The sequence below is a fragment of the Plectropomus leopardus genome, chromosome 20, assembly GCF_026936395.1.
Source record: "Plectropomus leopardus strain MGB_pleo_1.0 chromosome 20, ASM2693639v1, whole genome shotgun sequence".
NCBI lineage: Eukaryota > Metazoa > Chordata > Actinopteri > Perciformes > Serranidae > Plectropomus > Plectropomus leopardus.
This window is the reverse complement of record NC_142195.1, coordinates 29131452-29144341: the sequence shown is the minus strand read 5'-3', so window position 1 is coordinate 29144341 and position 12890 is coordinate 29131452. Positions and strand designations below refer to the sequence as shown.

Genomic DNA, 12890 nt, shown 5'->3' with positions numbered 1-12890 from the left:
AAATGGTAATATAATTTTTGTCAGTTTTTCTTCCTTTTTGTGATTTTTTGTAATTTTTGAAAATGTTTTTTTTTTATGTTTTTTTGTGATTTTTTTTCTATAAATCTTTTAGACAATCTTTTCAAAGAAAGTATTTTTAAAAATGTAGGGAAAATGTCCAGAAAACAATATTTATGATTGCTATATTTTAATTGTAACATTTTCTAAATAAAATAAAATAATATACACAATTTAAATTTATTTCACCTTTTTTATCCTTTTCCTTTTTTTCCATCTTATCTTTCTTTTTTTAATTTGTCATTTTCTTGTAATTTTTTAAACTTAAAAAAAAATTACCATGTCTTGTTAAGATGCTTATTGCTGCTTATTTCCCGTGATTTTAAAAGAAATTAATTTCAAAGGGTTAAACTGAGGCTTTCAACTGCATCTCGTGGTCTTTGCTGAGTTTTTGTCACGTGACCTTCGTATGTCACGTGATAACAGGAGGTTGTCCGCTGGCTCATTTCTATCTGCTGATGAAGGCTGTGAAATATGGTTGAAAGCCAGTAAGTGTCCATTGAGTTCATGATGTTTTTGTCATTAAAATAAAACGTGGCGGCTCATGAGAGGAAAAACAGTTTGTTTATGTGCTGCAGATGAGAGCAGCTGTGACACATAACTGACGGCTCGTGATCGCTTTATTGAGGACAGTTTCAGTGGGAGTCTGATTTTTAAGCTGCAGCTTCAGAGACAAACTGTCCTCGTCAGAGACGAAACGCCGCTGGAGATACTTGAAGACCGTCCAACATACGAGATCCATCATTCTGTCACACGGTCAAGTAATCGCACAATAAGTCCATCCGTCTTCTGCTGGGTTCGTCCTCGCAGAGAGCGTGCGCCAGGATCACGTCCAAATCAGACGTTTATCTTGATTTCTCTTTGACCCGTCGCCATCGTGAAGGAGGGAACACGAAAACCGGGAGCACGATCAGTGACACCGTCATAACAGGGCCATTAATCAAACTTTTATCGCTGTTTTTCAGAGGTGTCTCGAAACGACTCCTGTCCAGACCTGCCCGAGATCCAGAACGGCTGGAAGACCACATCCCACATCGCTCTGGTGCGAGGGGCTCGGATCACCTACCAGTGCGACCCTGGTTACGACCTGGTGGGGCGGGAGACCCTCACCTGTCAGTTAGACCTGTCCTGGAGCTCGCAGCCGCCGTTCTGCGAAAAAAGTCAGTTCCAACCTTATTTACCGTCACAGCTGTCAGCTATCTGCTGGTGTTTATAAACTTACAGCCCAAACGCCAAATCTGACCCGAAATCAGCATCAACAGAGAGCTCGTTTCTCAAAAACAGGTACAGAGGAGGATCCCCTGCCCCGACAGAGGTCCTAGCTAACACCCTAATGCCCTAAAATCCAAGAAACATCCTAAAATCCCATAAATGTCTGAAACCTGAGAAACATCCTGAAATCCTAGAAATGTCCTAAAATCCTAGAAACACCTTAAAATCCTGAAATCTTCCTAAAATCCTAGAAATGTCCTAAAATGCTAATAACAATGTCTTAAAGTCCTAGAAATGTCCTAAAATCCTAAGATCTTCCTAAAATCTTAGAAATGTCCTAAAATCCACAAAAAAAACTTAAAATCCCATAAATGTCTGAAACCTGAGAAACATCCTGAAATCCTAGAAATGTCCTAAAATCCTAGAAACGCCTTAAAATCCTAAAATCCTCCTAAAGTCCTAGAAATGTCCTAAAATCCAAGAAACATCCTAAAATCCCATGTCTTGAAATCTGAGAAACATCCTGTAAATGTCCTGCAATTCTAGAAAGGTCCTAAAATGTCCTATAATTCTGAAAAATTTCATAAAATCCCATAAATGTCTTGAAATCTGAGAAACATCCTAAAATCCTAAAAACATTCTAAAATCCAAGAAGCATCCTGAAATCTTAAAAATCTCCTAAAATCCAAATGTTCTTAAAATCCTAAAATTTGCTAGAAACATCCAGAAACCTAGAAATTTCCTAAAATCCTAAAAATAACCCAAAATCCTAGAAACATCCTTAAAACCTAGAAATATCTTAAAATGCGAGAAATCTTAGAAACGTGTATGCACTTCATTTTTTACAAAGTGGCCTCTGAGCAAAACACGTCAAGTGTCCCAGCTGAAAACCGTCTCACTTTTATAAAATAAATAAGAATAAAACCTGATGGTCTGAGTGACGTCCTGTGTCTGTTGTCTTCTGATGTCCCTCTTCCTCTCAGTCATGTACTGCTCGGACCCCGGCCACGTGGAGCACTCCACCCGCTCTCTGTCCGACCCCAAACTGCTGGTGGGGACGACCATTCAGTACAGCTGCAACCCCGGCTTCATCCTGCAGGGCGGCGCCACCATCACCTGCTACGGCCGCGAGCCGGGGACGCCTGTGTGGACGTCCCGACTCCCTCACTGCGTCTGTGAGTACCACAAAGACATGCAGCAGGGACACTCTTCTGTCTTTGTGTGGGGGGACAGTTTTGCAAAATGACAGGAGGCCAGGGGACAGTGGCAGCAGCAACAAACATGTCTTTAGGGTTTTAAGAGATTTTTAGGATTTGAGAACATTTTTAGGATTTAAGGACATTTCTTGGATTTTAGGACATTTTAGGAATTAAGGACATTTCTAAGATATTAGGACATTTCTAGGATTTTAGAACTTTTTCTTAGAACTTAAGGATGTTTGTAGGATTTTAGGACATTCATAGGATTTAAGTTTGTTCTTTTAATTTTTCAGGGTGTGTCTTAGATTTTAAAATGTTTTAGGATATTTATAGAATTCAAGGATGTTTTGGGTATTTTTGCACATTTCTAGGATTTTTGGACATTTTTAGTATTTTAGGACATTTTTTGGGGGGGGGTGGTTTCTAGGATTTTAGGAAGTTTCAAAGGTTTTAGGATATGTCTAGGATTTTACGAGGATTTTCAGATTTTAGGACATTTCTAAGATTTTGGGATATTTCTAGGATTTTAGGACATTTTTAGGATTTTGGGATATTTCTAGGATTTTAGGGCATTTTTAGGATTTTAGGGTGTTTCTTGTATTTTAGGATGTTTTTAGGATTCAGGGTGTGGGGGATCCTCCACTGGCTCTTTTTGTGATCAACAAGCTCTATTTTGATGCTGTTTTATGTCTCTGACAGCTTACGGAGACTAAAAGGACAAAAACAGTTCCCAGTGTGAATCACTTTACTTTTATTGTGAATTAGAAAATATTTGGGGGGCCACCAGGCACCTTATCGGGGCCACATTTGCCCCTCAGACTGTAAGCTGAGTATCACTGCAGCAGAGAAAAAGAGAGGACGAAACGCGGATGCTTTTACCGCGGTGAAAAAAGCAGTTATTTTGTGAAAGTTGTGGGCTGAAAGGGTCCCGAGGTTTATTTGGTTAATTTGTCAGCGCTGTGATTTGAGGAGGCTTTCATCAGGAGCGACAGTCGCACATGGCAGCTAACTGAAGATGAGAGGCCCTCTCCCCGTGGCTGTGCGATCCAACATGAGTGGGTTTGTGTGATTCTTGCCCGGCTCGCTCTCTTTCCTCTGCTGACACAGATCACAGCGGCTCCGCGCGCCAGAGACGACGCTTCATCTCCTGCATTTTCATCTCTCAAGACGTGTGTGCGCGCGCGCGTGTTTTCAGGGATATTAATGTTTGTGTGAAGTGTTTGATATGTAAATGCGATGCTAATGCACCGTACCAATCAGCCCTCAGCCACCTGGAGGAGGGGGTGGAGATTATCCGTGAGTCATGTCACCTCAGCCGCAGCCTGTCAAATCTGTCAGTCGAGCTCTGACGCAAAGAAACCTCTGATTCGTGTCGAGAAACTCAGCGGGATCCATCCAGCTGTCTGTTTTTCCTTCCTCTGCATCCAGCCGAGGACTCGGTTTCCTGTGAGAACCCCGTCCTCCCCGATACCAAAAACCAGATACCAGAAACCAGAAACCAGATACCAGACCCTGTCCAAGAGGCTCTACCTGCCCAGACAGTCATTACTAGGATCTTAGGACATTTCTAGGATTTCAAGATATTTCCAGGATTTATGACGTTTCTAGGATTTTAGGACATTTTTACAGTTTTCAGATGTTTCTAGGATTTTAGGACATTTTTACAGTTTTCAGATGTTTCTAGGATTTTAGGACATTTTTACAGTTTTAGGATGTTTCTAGGATTTTAGGACATTTTTACAGTTTTAGGATGTTTTCAAGGATTTTTGAAAATTTCTCAGGTTTACACTTTTAGGATTTTAAGACATTTCAAAGATTTTAGGACATTTCAAGGATTTTTAAGACATTTCTAGGACTTTAGGACATTTTTTCATATTTTAGGACATTTCTAGGGCTTCAGGACATTTCTAGAATTTTAGGATGTTTCTGGGATTTTAGGACATTTTTAGGATTTTAGGAAATTTCTAGGATTTGAGTACATTTTTAGAATTTTAGAACATTTTTAGGATTTTGAGACATTTCTAGGATTTTAGGACGTTTCTAGGATTTTAGGACGTTTCTAGTATTTTGAGACATTTCTAGGATTTTAGGACGTTTCTAGGATTTTAGGACGTTTCTAGTATTTTGAGACATTTCTAGGATTTTAGGACGTTTCTAGGATTTTAGGACACATAGTATTTTGGACAATTCTAGGATTTTAAGATGTTTTCAGGATTTTAAGACATTTCTAAGATTTCAGGATGTTTCTGGGATTTTAGCACATTTCTAGAACTTTATGACATTTGTAGGCTTTTAAGACATTTCTAGGACTTTCGGACTTGTCTTTCATTTCACCTGGAGGACAGGGTGGCGACTGTCCGTGAGTCATGGTTAGAAACTAGATGAGAATCTCAGCGTGATCCATCCAGCTGTCTGTTTTATTTCTTCCTCTGCATCCAGCCGAGGACTCGGTCTCCTGTGAGAATCCCGGCCTCCCTGACAACGGATACCAGATCCTGTCCAAGAGGCTCTACCTGCCCGGAGAGTCGCTCACCTTCGTCTGTTACCAAGGTTACGAGCTCATCGGAGAGGTCGCCATTAAATGCATCCTCGGGAACCCGTCCTTTTGGAGCGGCCCACTTCCGCTCTGCAGGGGTGAGGCTTTGCAGAATGATTTAATATTTTTTGTAGGCGTGGAATGATCTGCTCCCCTTTTCTGGATAGTTTTGGATTCATGCACGAACACAATATTCTGCAAAGACCTTTTTGCCTCGTGCTTGTTGATACAGATCGACCGTGCTCCTGTGCATGCTAATGACCGTTCACTTAACTCTACTTACCGAGCAGCTGCACATATTTATCTGCACATTTACAGGTGTACGTTTATTTCAGGTAACAATACACTAGATCCAGATCCTTTAAGTCATTACAATGATCAGTCGTGAAAAAATTCTCAAAATAATGAGAAGCATTTTAAAAATTATTTTAAAAATATTTGTTTTTGTATATATTTTTAAAAAAGGAAAAACTTTCTTGAAATAATGAGAAACATTTTATATAATGACTCTGTATCCAAAAAAAAGAGAAACTTGCGAAAAATAAAGACGCAGTATCTCAAAAATAAAATAAATATATATATATGAACTCTAAACAAATATTTAAAAATGTATCTTTCTTTATATATATGAATTAATCTTAGTGCCACATGCTATATGAATTTATGTTACACATCAGTTCAAACATTTTACATAAAAGCATGTATAAAATGTATGTAAAATTACCGCCAATATTATTGCCAACAGTGCAAAAACCACAGAAATCACAAATGTATTTTTAATTTTATTACTTCACTGAATTTAGTAATAAGTCTGACAGGTAAACAGGAAGGATAAGGATCAGTGGACGGTCATTTCAGAGCAGCTCTGTTCAAAAAATGTAAGAAAACCTGCACAAAGTGGAAGTGTGATGTGGATTTTCGTGATGCACTGACTGACAGAGCGATGTCTTGCAGCCAACCATGACTGCTTTGGCAACCATGCTTTGGAAGGTGAGTGTTACCTCCGTGTGTGTGTGTGTGTGTGTGTGTGTGTGTGTGTGTGTGTGTGTGTGTGTGTGTGTGTGTGTGTGTGTGTGTGTGTGTGTGTGTGTGTTGGTGTGCTCTGAAAACATGACGCAGTTTGTTTTTTAGTCTGTGTGTGTGTGTGTGTGTGTGTGTGTGTGTGTGTGTGTGTGTGCTCTGCCTGCATCTGCAAACATCTGCCTGCAGAGTTCACTCCCTCTGTGTGTGTTTTTGTCCTCCACCTGTTTGTGTTCATTCGTTTACTTCGATGTTTGCTCGTCCATCCTCGACCGCACTTTCAGAGGTTTATTTGCGCTCTCGCTGCCTTTAATTAACCTCGTTTTGTTCTGGGTTTTTTGGTCTCTCAGTTGCGGAGGCGACGGCCGGCTCCACTCTGGACGGAGGGAACGTGGCGCTGGCCATCTTCATCCTCGTCCTGCTGCTGTCCGTGCTGCTCGGAGGGGCCTACGTCTACGTCACACGGTGAGACCGCTGACTGCAGGTGATGCTGCACGTAGTTTATCTGCACATTTACACATACGTGAAAAAGCTCCCCTGTCTCCTAGAAATGATGTTTGCCTGTTACAAAACGGAGACATTTTCGAGAAAATAACTCTGAGATTAAAAGTTGTAAATTTACAAGAAAATTGGATATTCACTGTGATTAAAGTGGTAAATGTACAAGAAAAACTGGAGAGAAAAAACAACATTAAAGTGAAAATCATGAGAAAATGTCTCCAAATTTCTCCAAAGTTTAAAACTGACTTGGTATCTTAAAATAATTAAATTTTCTAGAAAAAAAAATAATGACAAAATTAAGCATTCTCTGAGATTTTATATGTAAATTTATGAGAAAAAAAACCCCTAAAATTTCGAAGATTTAAGTTGTAAATTTACAAGAAAAAACCCTCAAATATTCTATTCTACAAAAATGTATGTAAAATTACATGCAAGTGTTTTACTTCATTTCAGTAAGTAATAAGTTTTGCTTTATTAATTATATGTGTTGATGATTAAAATGCCATGCTATAACAGTTTTTGAGAGCTGGATCCTTGAATTGTGTTAATATTTTTTATTTTGCCCTCGTCGTGTCCGTCAGGTGCCGATATCACTCCAACTTGAGGCTTCCTCTGATCTACCCGCATCCGTACCGACAGATCACCGTGGAGACAGAGTTCGACAACCCGCTCTATGAGACCGGAGGAGTGAGTGTCCACTGAAGAAACCGCACACTGAGCTCCTAACTGTCCGAATACTCTCACCGTAACCATTTCTCTTAACCCTCTGAAACCTGGACCGATAACGGTTTTGCTGTGCTGCCTTCAGACACCTTTTAGAGGCATTTAAACCTTCGAAACGGGAGCAAGTTGGTTTGATTTCTTTCAAAAACATGAAAAAGGTCATCTGAAACTTGGCATTAAATCTCCTGCAAATTGCACAAAATAAACTAAGTAAAAGGTGACAAGAAATGACCTGAAAATTATCTTTTAAATAAGAGAGAATCATTAGAGAATGATCAAAAACCAGGAAAAATATCAAGAAATGATACTTACAATTATTAATGTTATACATTATGTTACAGACATTTTACGTTTTCCATATATACATATACTGTATATATCTACATATATATATTCTCTTATTTTCTTAAATTAAAGTGAGGGAAAAAAATGAGATTTTAAAGTCATGCAATAGCAAGAAAAAAACTCAGAAAAACTTTGAGATTAAAGTGGAATATTTTAATAAAGTTAGATAATTTCTCAGATTATAAAGTCAGAAATTTGGAAAAAAAAAAAAAAGAGACACAAGTTGCAAATGTGCGAGAAAAAACGTTTTGAGATTTTTACGACATAAATTTACAAAAAATCTCATGAATTTATGAGAGAAAAAAATGATATGAGATCTAAAGTCAAATTTAAGATAAATAATGCCACAAAGGCAGGCGATGCAGGATAGAGAGCTGATGATGATGAAGGTTTTGAACGCAGGACTTTCACCGTGGAAACTGGGGTTTGTGTCCTTTTTCAGACACCAGCTTATTATTTTCAATTTTTCGGATGCATAAAGCTGCTGAATGTTGTTACGTTTTTAGCAGAAAAGCTGAACAGACGTGTTAAATGACACAAAAAGAGGAGCTACATCAAGACGATAGTTAATTTGACGTGTGAGGATTATTGATCCGTTGATTGACAGTGAGACGGATCAATCAGTTTTTGTGCCAGCCTCCATTAAATGAGCTGCTGTCGTTCTGGTGACGCACGCTGCTAATCGTTTCCCTCGCTTGTCTTTTGTTGGTCAACAGGACACTCGTGAATATGAAGTATCGATATGAGAAGACGTCTGCGAAGCGAGACCGACCTGCCCCGTCCTAACTCTTCATCCCCTCCTCCCTCCTTCTCCGCCCGGAGGAGGCGATGTAAATACGACTAGATGATGTCCGGCCCCCTCTGCCACGAGACGCAGCCATCGATCCCGTTCTCTCCTCCTTTAAACGCTTCCGAGGGCACGACGGGAAACGGGAGAGGAGACGAGGAGACAAGACGGAGTCGGTGTTGAACCCGAGTGACACCGGCAGGTGATGGGAGACGGAGGACGGAGAGGAAAAAAGACCCAAAGATCATCGAAGAACAACAAACGTGGTGAGAAATATCGGGAATAATGGAAGTTAAGGAGGGGAGAAGGGGAGGGAGCAGGGGACAGGACACAAGACGAGGAATGTGGATTTAGAGGATTGAAGCACTTTTTTTTTTAGTATTTTTGTCAAATAATTTCGTGAATAATTCCTGGAATACGACTCAAAAAAAAAGTCATTGAAAAGTTATAACCCACTTTTGATACAACAATATTTAATTTTTTTTTTCATCTTTCTATGCTGTAGTTTTCATTTTTAGTGGCGGGGTCCGCCGTTCCTGCGCTGGATTCAAATTAAGATAAACTTTATTCATCCTGAAGGCAAATGCTGAGCATCAGTCAGAGTGCAAAGTGGAAAAAGTGCAAATATGAGGAGTCTAAAATTCAGTCATTATCTTCTCGTTATTATGCCGATAGAAAGTCCACAAAACACTGCAGGACGTTGACGGGGAAAAGGCGTTACACTCATCTCCTGAACAATTAAAAAATACATAATAAAACCATAAAATGTCTCAATGCGGCTCATCAGAAGTAATCCAAGTGTCCTGAAGCCCCGACGTGCCAAGTTGTTTTGAAAAACTTCACCAGCGGCACGTTTTTAGTCTTGTCGTAGCTTGAAGCTCCAAATATGGGAGATGTTTTTGATGTTTTTCAAAACAACTTGGCACGTCGGGGCTTCAGGACACTTGGATTACTTTGGACGAGCAGTATGGAGACGTTTTGTGGTTTTCTTATGTATTTTTTTAACGTTTGAATCCTGGACACCTTTTGCTTCAATTGTTCAGGAGATAAATGCGGCGCCTTTTCCCTGTGAACGTCCGGCTGTGTTTTGTGGACTTTCTACCGACATAAAAAAAATAATATAATAATATAAAAATAATAATGGGAGGATAATGACTGAATTTTCATTTTTGGGTGAACTATCCTTTTAAGGATAACAACACGTAGGTAGACCAGTGGATTTTTATTTTTATTTTTATTTTTTGAATCCAAACTCACAATTCATCATCTCTCACCACAAGCTGATAACATGGAGGAGGCAAAGCTCAGTGCTTTTACACGTGCATCTCAAAAAATGTTTATAATGTGAAAATATTTTCCATCAGTTATTTAAGAAAGTGACAATTTCATATGTTCTAGACTCATTACATAAACTAAAATGTCTCCGGCAGTTTTTCTATTTTTATTTTCAGAAATATGGCCTACGGCAGGAAAAATGTAAAAACAAAATGTATAATTTGTTTGTTTTTTTTTAATATCAGAAACATGCAACCCAAAACTCCGACCCTCCATACCATGCTGATGCAGTAATTCATAGTAAAGGAGCTCCAACCAAGTACTGAGTATATAAATTATAATTTTCTGAATGATCTTAGGAAATATTCTGATAATTTGAGGTACTTGATTTCTGATTTTCATGCTGAAAGCCGTAATCATCCAAATTAAAACAAAAAAATGGCTTGAAATATCTCGATTTAATGGATATACAATATATTCAAATGTACCTTTTTTAATTGAATTACTAGAATTATTAACTTTTTTCACAATATTCTAATTTTTTGAGATGCATCTGCATATTTTCCGTTCGAGTCCGACAGAGGACGCCAGCTGTGTCCCGTCCCCGAGCTCCTTCCCGCCTGCTGTCACCGTCAGGGCTTTTTTTCCCGCGGCAGGTCCGGCTCTGGTTTAGCTGTAGATTTACGCCGTATTTAAGTGACGCTGGGGCCGGAGCAGCTGATGTCTTATTTCTCACCTGTAGTTAGATGGATGACTGTCGTAGACCGGCCTCAGAGTCTCCAGCTCCGGACCTGCAGGCGACTTAAAAAAGCGAAACTGAAAAAGCGTGCGTTGTTGCAGACGTGGAGGTGGCGATGTGAATAGCGTAGCTGTAGTTCAACCGACTGAAGCTCAATCAACCCACCAGATGACGTATTTATTTTGATGTACTGTATATGTGATGTTTTATGCAGATTGATAAATGTACATTTTCATTATGAGAAGACAAACGTTAACAGTTTCCCTAAATAAATGGCAAAACTTGAATAAAAAGTACAAAAGACTTTCTAATATCGAGGCGTTCTGTTGAATTATTTGGCGTTTTACTTCTTTACAAAGACAACAAAAACAAAAAAACAAAAAAAATACATAGAAAAAATACCCCAGAGGATTATAGGATGCTTAGGATGTTTTCAGGATTTTAGGACATTTTATTGGATTTTAGGACATTTCTATGGTTTTAAGACATTTCTGGGATTTTAGGGCATTTCTTGGATTAGGACATTTCTATGATTTGAGGACGTTTTTTAAAAGGACATGTCTATAGTTTTAGCGCATTTCTAAGAATGTAGGATATTTCTGTGATTTCAGGGCATGTCCAGGATTTTAGGACATTTTGAGGCTTTTAGGACATTTTTAGGATTTTATGACATGTCTAAGATTTTAGGACATTTCCAGGACTTTAGGACATTTCTAGGATTTTTGGACATTCCTTAAAATTTAGGTTGTTTCTGGGGTTTTAGGATGTCCCTTCAATTTTAGGATGTTTTCAGGATTTTAGGACATTTTCTCAGATTTTAAGACATTTTCTCAGATTTTAGGAAATTTCTTGGATTTTAGGATGTTTTTAGGATTTAAGGGCATTTCTATGGTTTTAAGACATTTCTATAGTTTTAGCACATTTCGAGTATTTTAGGATGTGTCTATGATTTTGGGACATTTCCAGGATTTCAGGACGTTTTTAGGATTTTTGGACATCCCTAAGAATTCAGGATGTTTCTGGGGTTTTAGGATATTTCTGTGATTACAGGGCATGTCCAGGATTTTAGGACATTTTGAGGCTTTTAGGACATTTTTAGGATTTTATGACATGTCTAAGATTTTAGGACAAATTTTAGGATTTTTGGACATTCCTTAAAATTTAGGATGTTTCTGGGGTTTTAGGATGTTCCTTCAATTTTAGCACTTTTCTATGATTTTAGGACATTAGGGTCTTATCTAGGACATCTGTCGGGGGTGGCTCTTCTCTTGATCAACCAGCTCTATCTCGATGCTCGTTATCCACTTTATGAATCACTTTATTTATATTGTGAATTAGAAAGTGGTTGAGGGGCCATCCGGCACCTTTTTGGGGGCTCAGACTTGAGTCTGTAAGTGCGTTCAGCCACGTGGATACAACACAAAAAAATATCACAAATTTTCAAGTGCTTCATGTAAACAACCTTTTTTATGTGAATCGTTTGTCGGGGTAAAGATGTCCTGTCATTTCTTGTGTTCTTGTCCTGTTGTTATCTTGCAGACCTTCAGGATTTGTTGAGCGACCTCTTGTTTTTGCGGTGGGGAGTCGGGGTGGGGGTGGGGGGCTGGGGGGGGGGCTGCTTCAGATCATCAGCAAAACACAGTTCACACACAAAAAAAGATCTGAAACTACTTAACAGTCATGAAAGGCTTCTTTGAAGTACCAACTACTTCCACCACAGCGTGCAGTTTTCTGGCTCCCGTTCAGTTTGACAGCAGCTTTTTTTCTGGACTGAGTGCTGTTGTCTGTAAAAACACCCCGATGGGTGGGAGGCAAATCCTGCCCCGCAGCGTTTCCCTTCCCATTTTAATGTCCTAATGATTCCTTCTGTTGCCATCCTGAATGCTAATAAGAAGATAATGCTTCCTGCCACGATAGCAATTTCCAGAGGCTTTCCTGCTGCGGTTAATTCAACTGTTGAGAAGCTTTTAACCAGATGCTTGATGATATTAGGCACTCTGAGGCAACTGAGTGCTACCCACACGCGTTTAATGAAGCAGAGGCATTCACAAATACATTACATTTATGTCTGCGTTTCAGGAGTTTAGCTGGTGCTTTTATCCAGAGAGACTCGAAATGAGCGCAGCAACACAATGAGATCATTAATATTACAAACAGCAAACAGCGTGGGTCAGACTCACAGCACCGAGGCAACGCAAGCTGCAAATATTTGTCAGGGTTATTAATGGGTATTAGAGAGAGTCGAGGAAAGTTAGGTGATACATTTTAGTAAGTTTGGCTCTTTTTTTCACAGTGGTTTTATAGTTTATTATAACTTTAAAACTGCATAAAAGCAGCTTGCATCCAAAATCAGTCATTTTCAAATCCAAACACACAGATGTGATATAAATGAAGCCAATGCTCGAGTATCTTTTTGAAGCCTCAGTAAATGGATCTGATTCCTTTCAAGAACATGAGACGGCAGCAATGAGCAGCTTTACAAAAATAACCTCAAAA

At 39.1% G+C, this 12890-nt stretch overlaps 1 protein-coding gene across 3 annotated transcripts in view; it reads left to right on the top strand.

The window, feature by feature from the left end:
- sez6l (seizure related 6 homolog (mouse)-like) overlaps nucleotides 1-10707 on the top strand; it is a 64856-nt gene extending 54149 nt beyond the window's left edge. Inside the window, exons 11-17 of one of the 3 annotated variants that reach the window (XM_088071168.1) lie at nucleotides 1023-1217; nucleotides 2253-2444; nucleotides 4908-5102; nucleotides 5959-5996; nucleotides 6368-6489; nucleotides 7107-7212; nucleotides 8310-10707. In XM_088071168.1, the coding sequence (XP_087927294.1) occupies nucleotides 1023-1217; nucleotides 2253-2444; nucleotides 4908-5102; nucleotides 5959-5996; nucleotides 6368-6489; nucleotides 7107-7212; nucleotides 8310-8339 (878 nt within the window). In that variant the 3' untranslated portion in view covers nucleotides 8340-10707. The remainder of the gene's footprint in view (nucleotides 1-1022; nucleotides 1218-2252; nucleotides 2445-4907; nucleotides 5103-5958; nucleotides 5997-6367; nucleotides 6490-7106; nucleotides 7213-8309) is intronic. The other 2 variants (XM_042509200.2, XM_042509202.2) reach the window with 2 other exon arrangements.
- Nucleotides 10708-12890: the final 2183 nt, after the last annotated feature.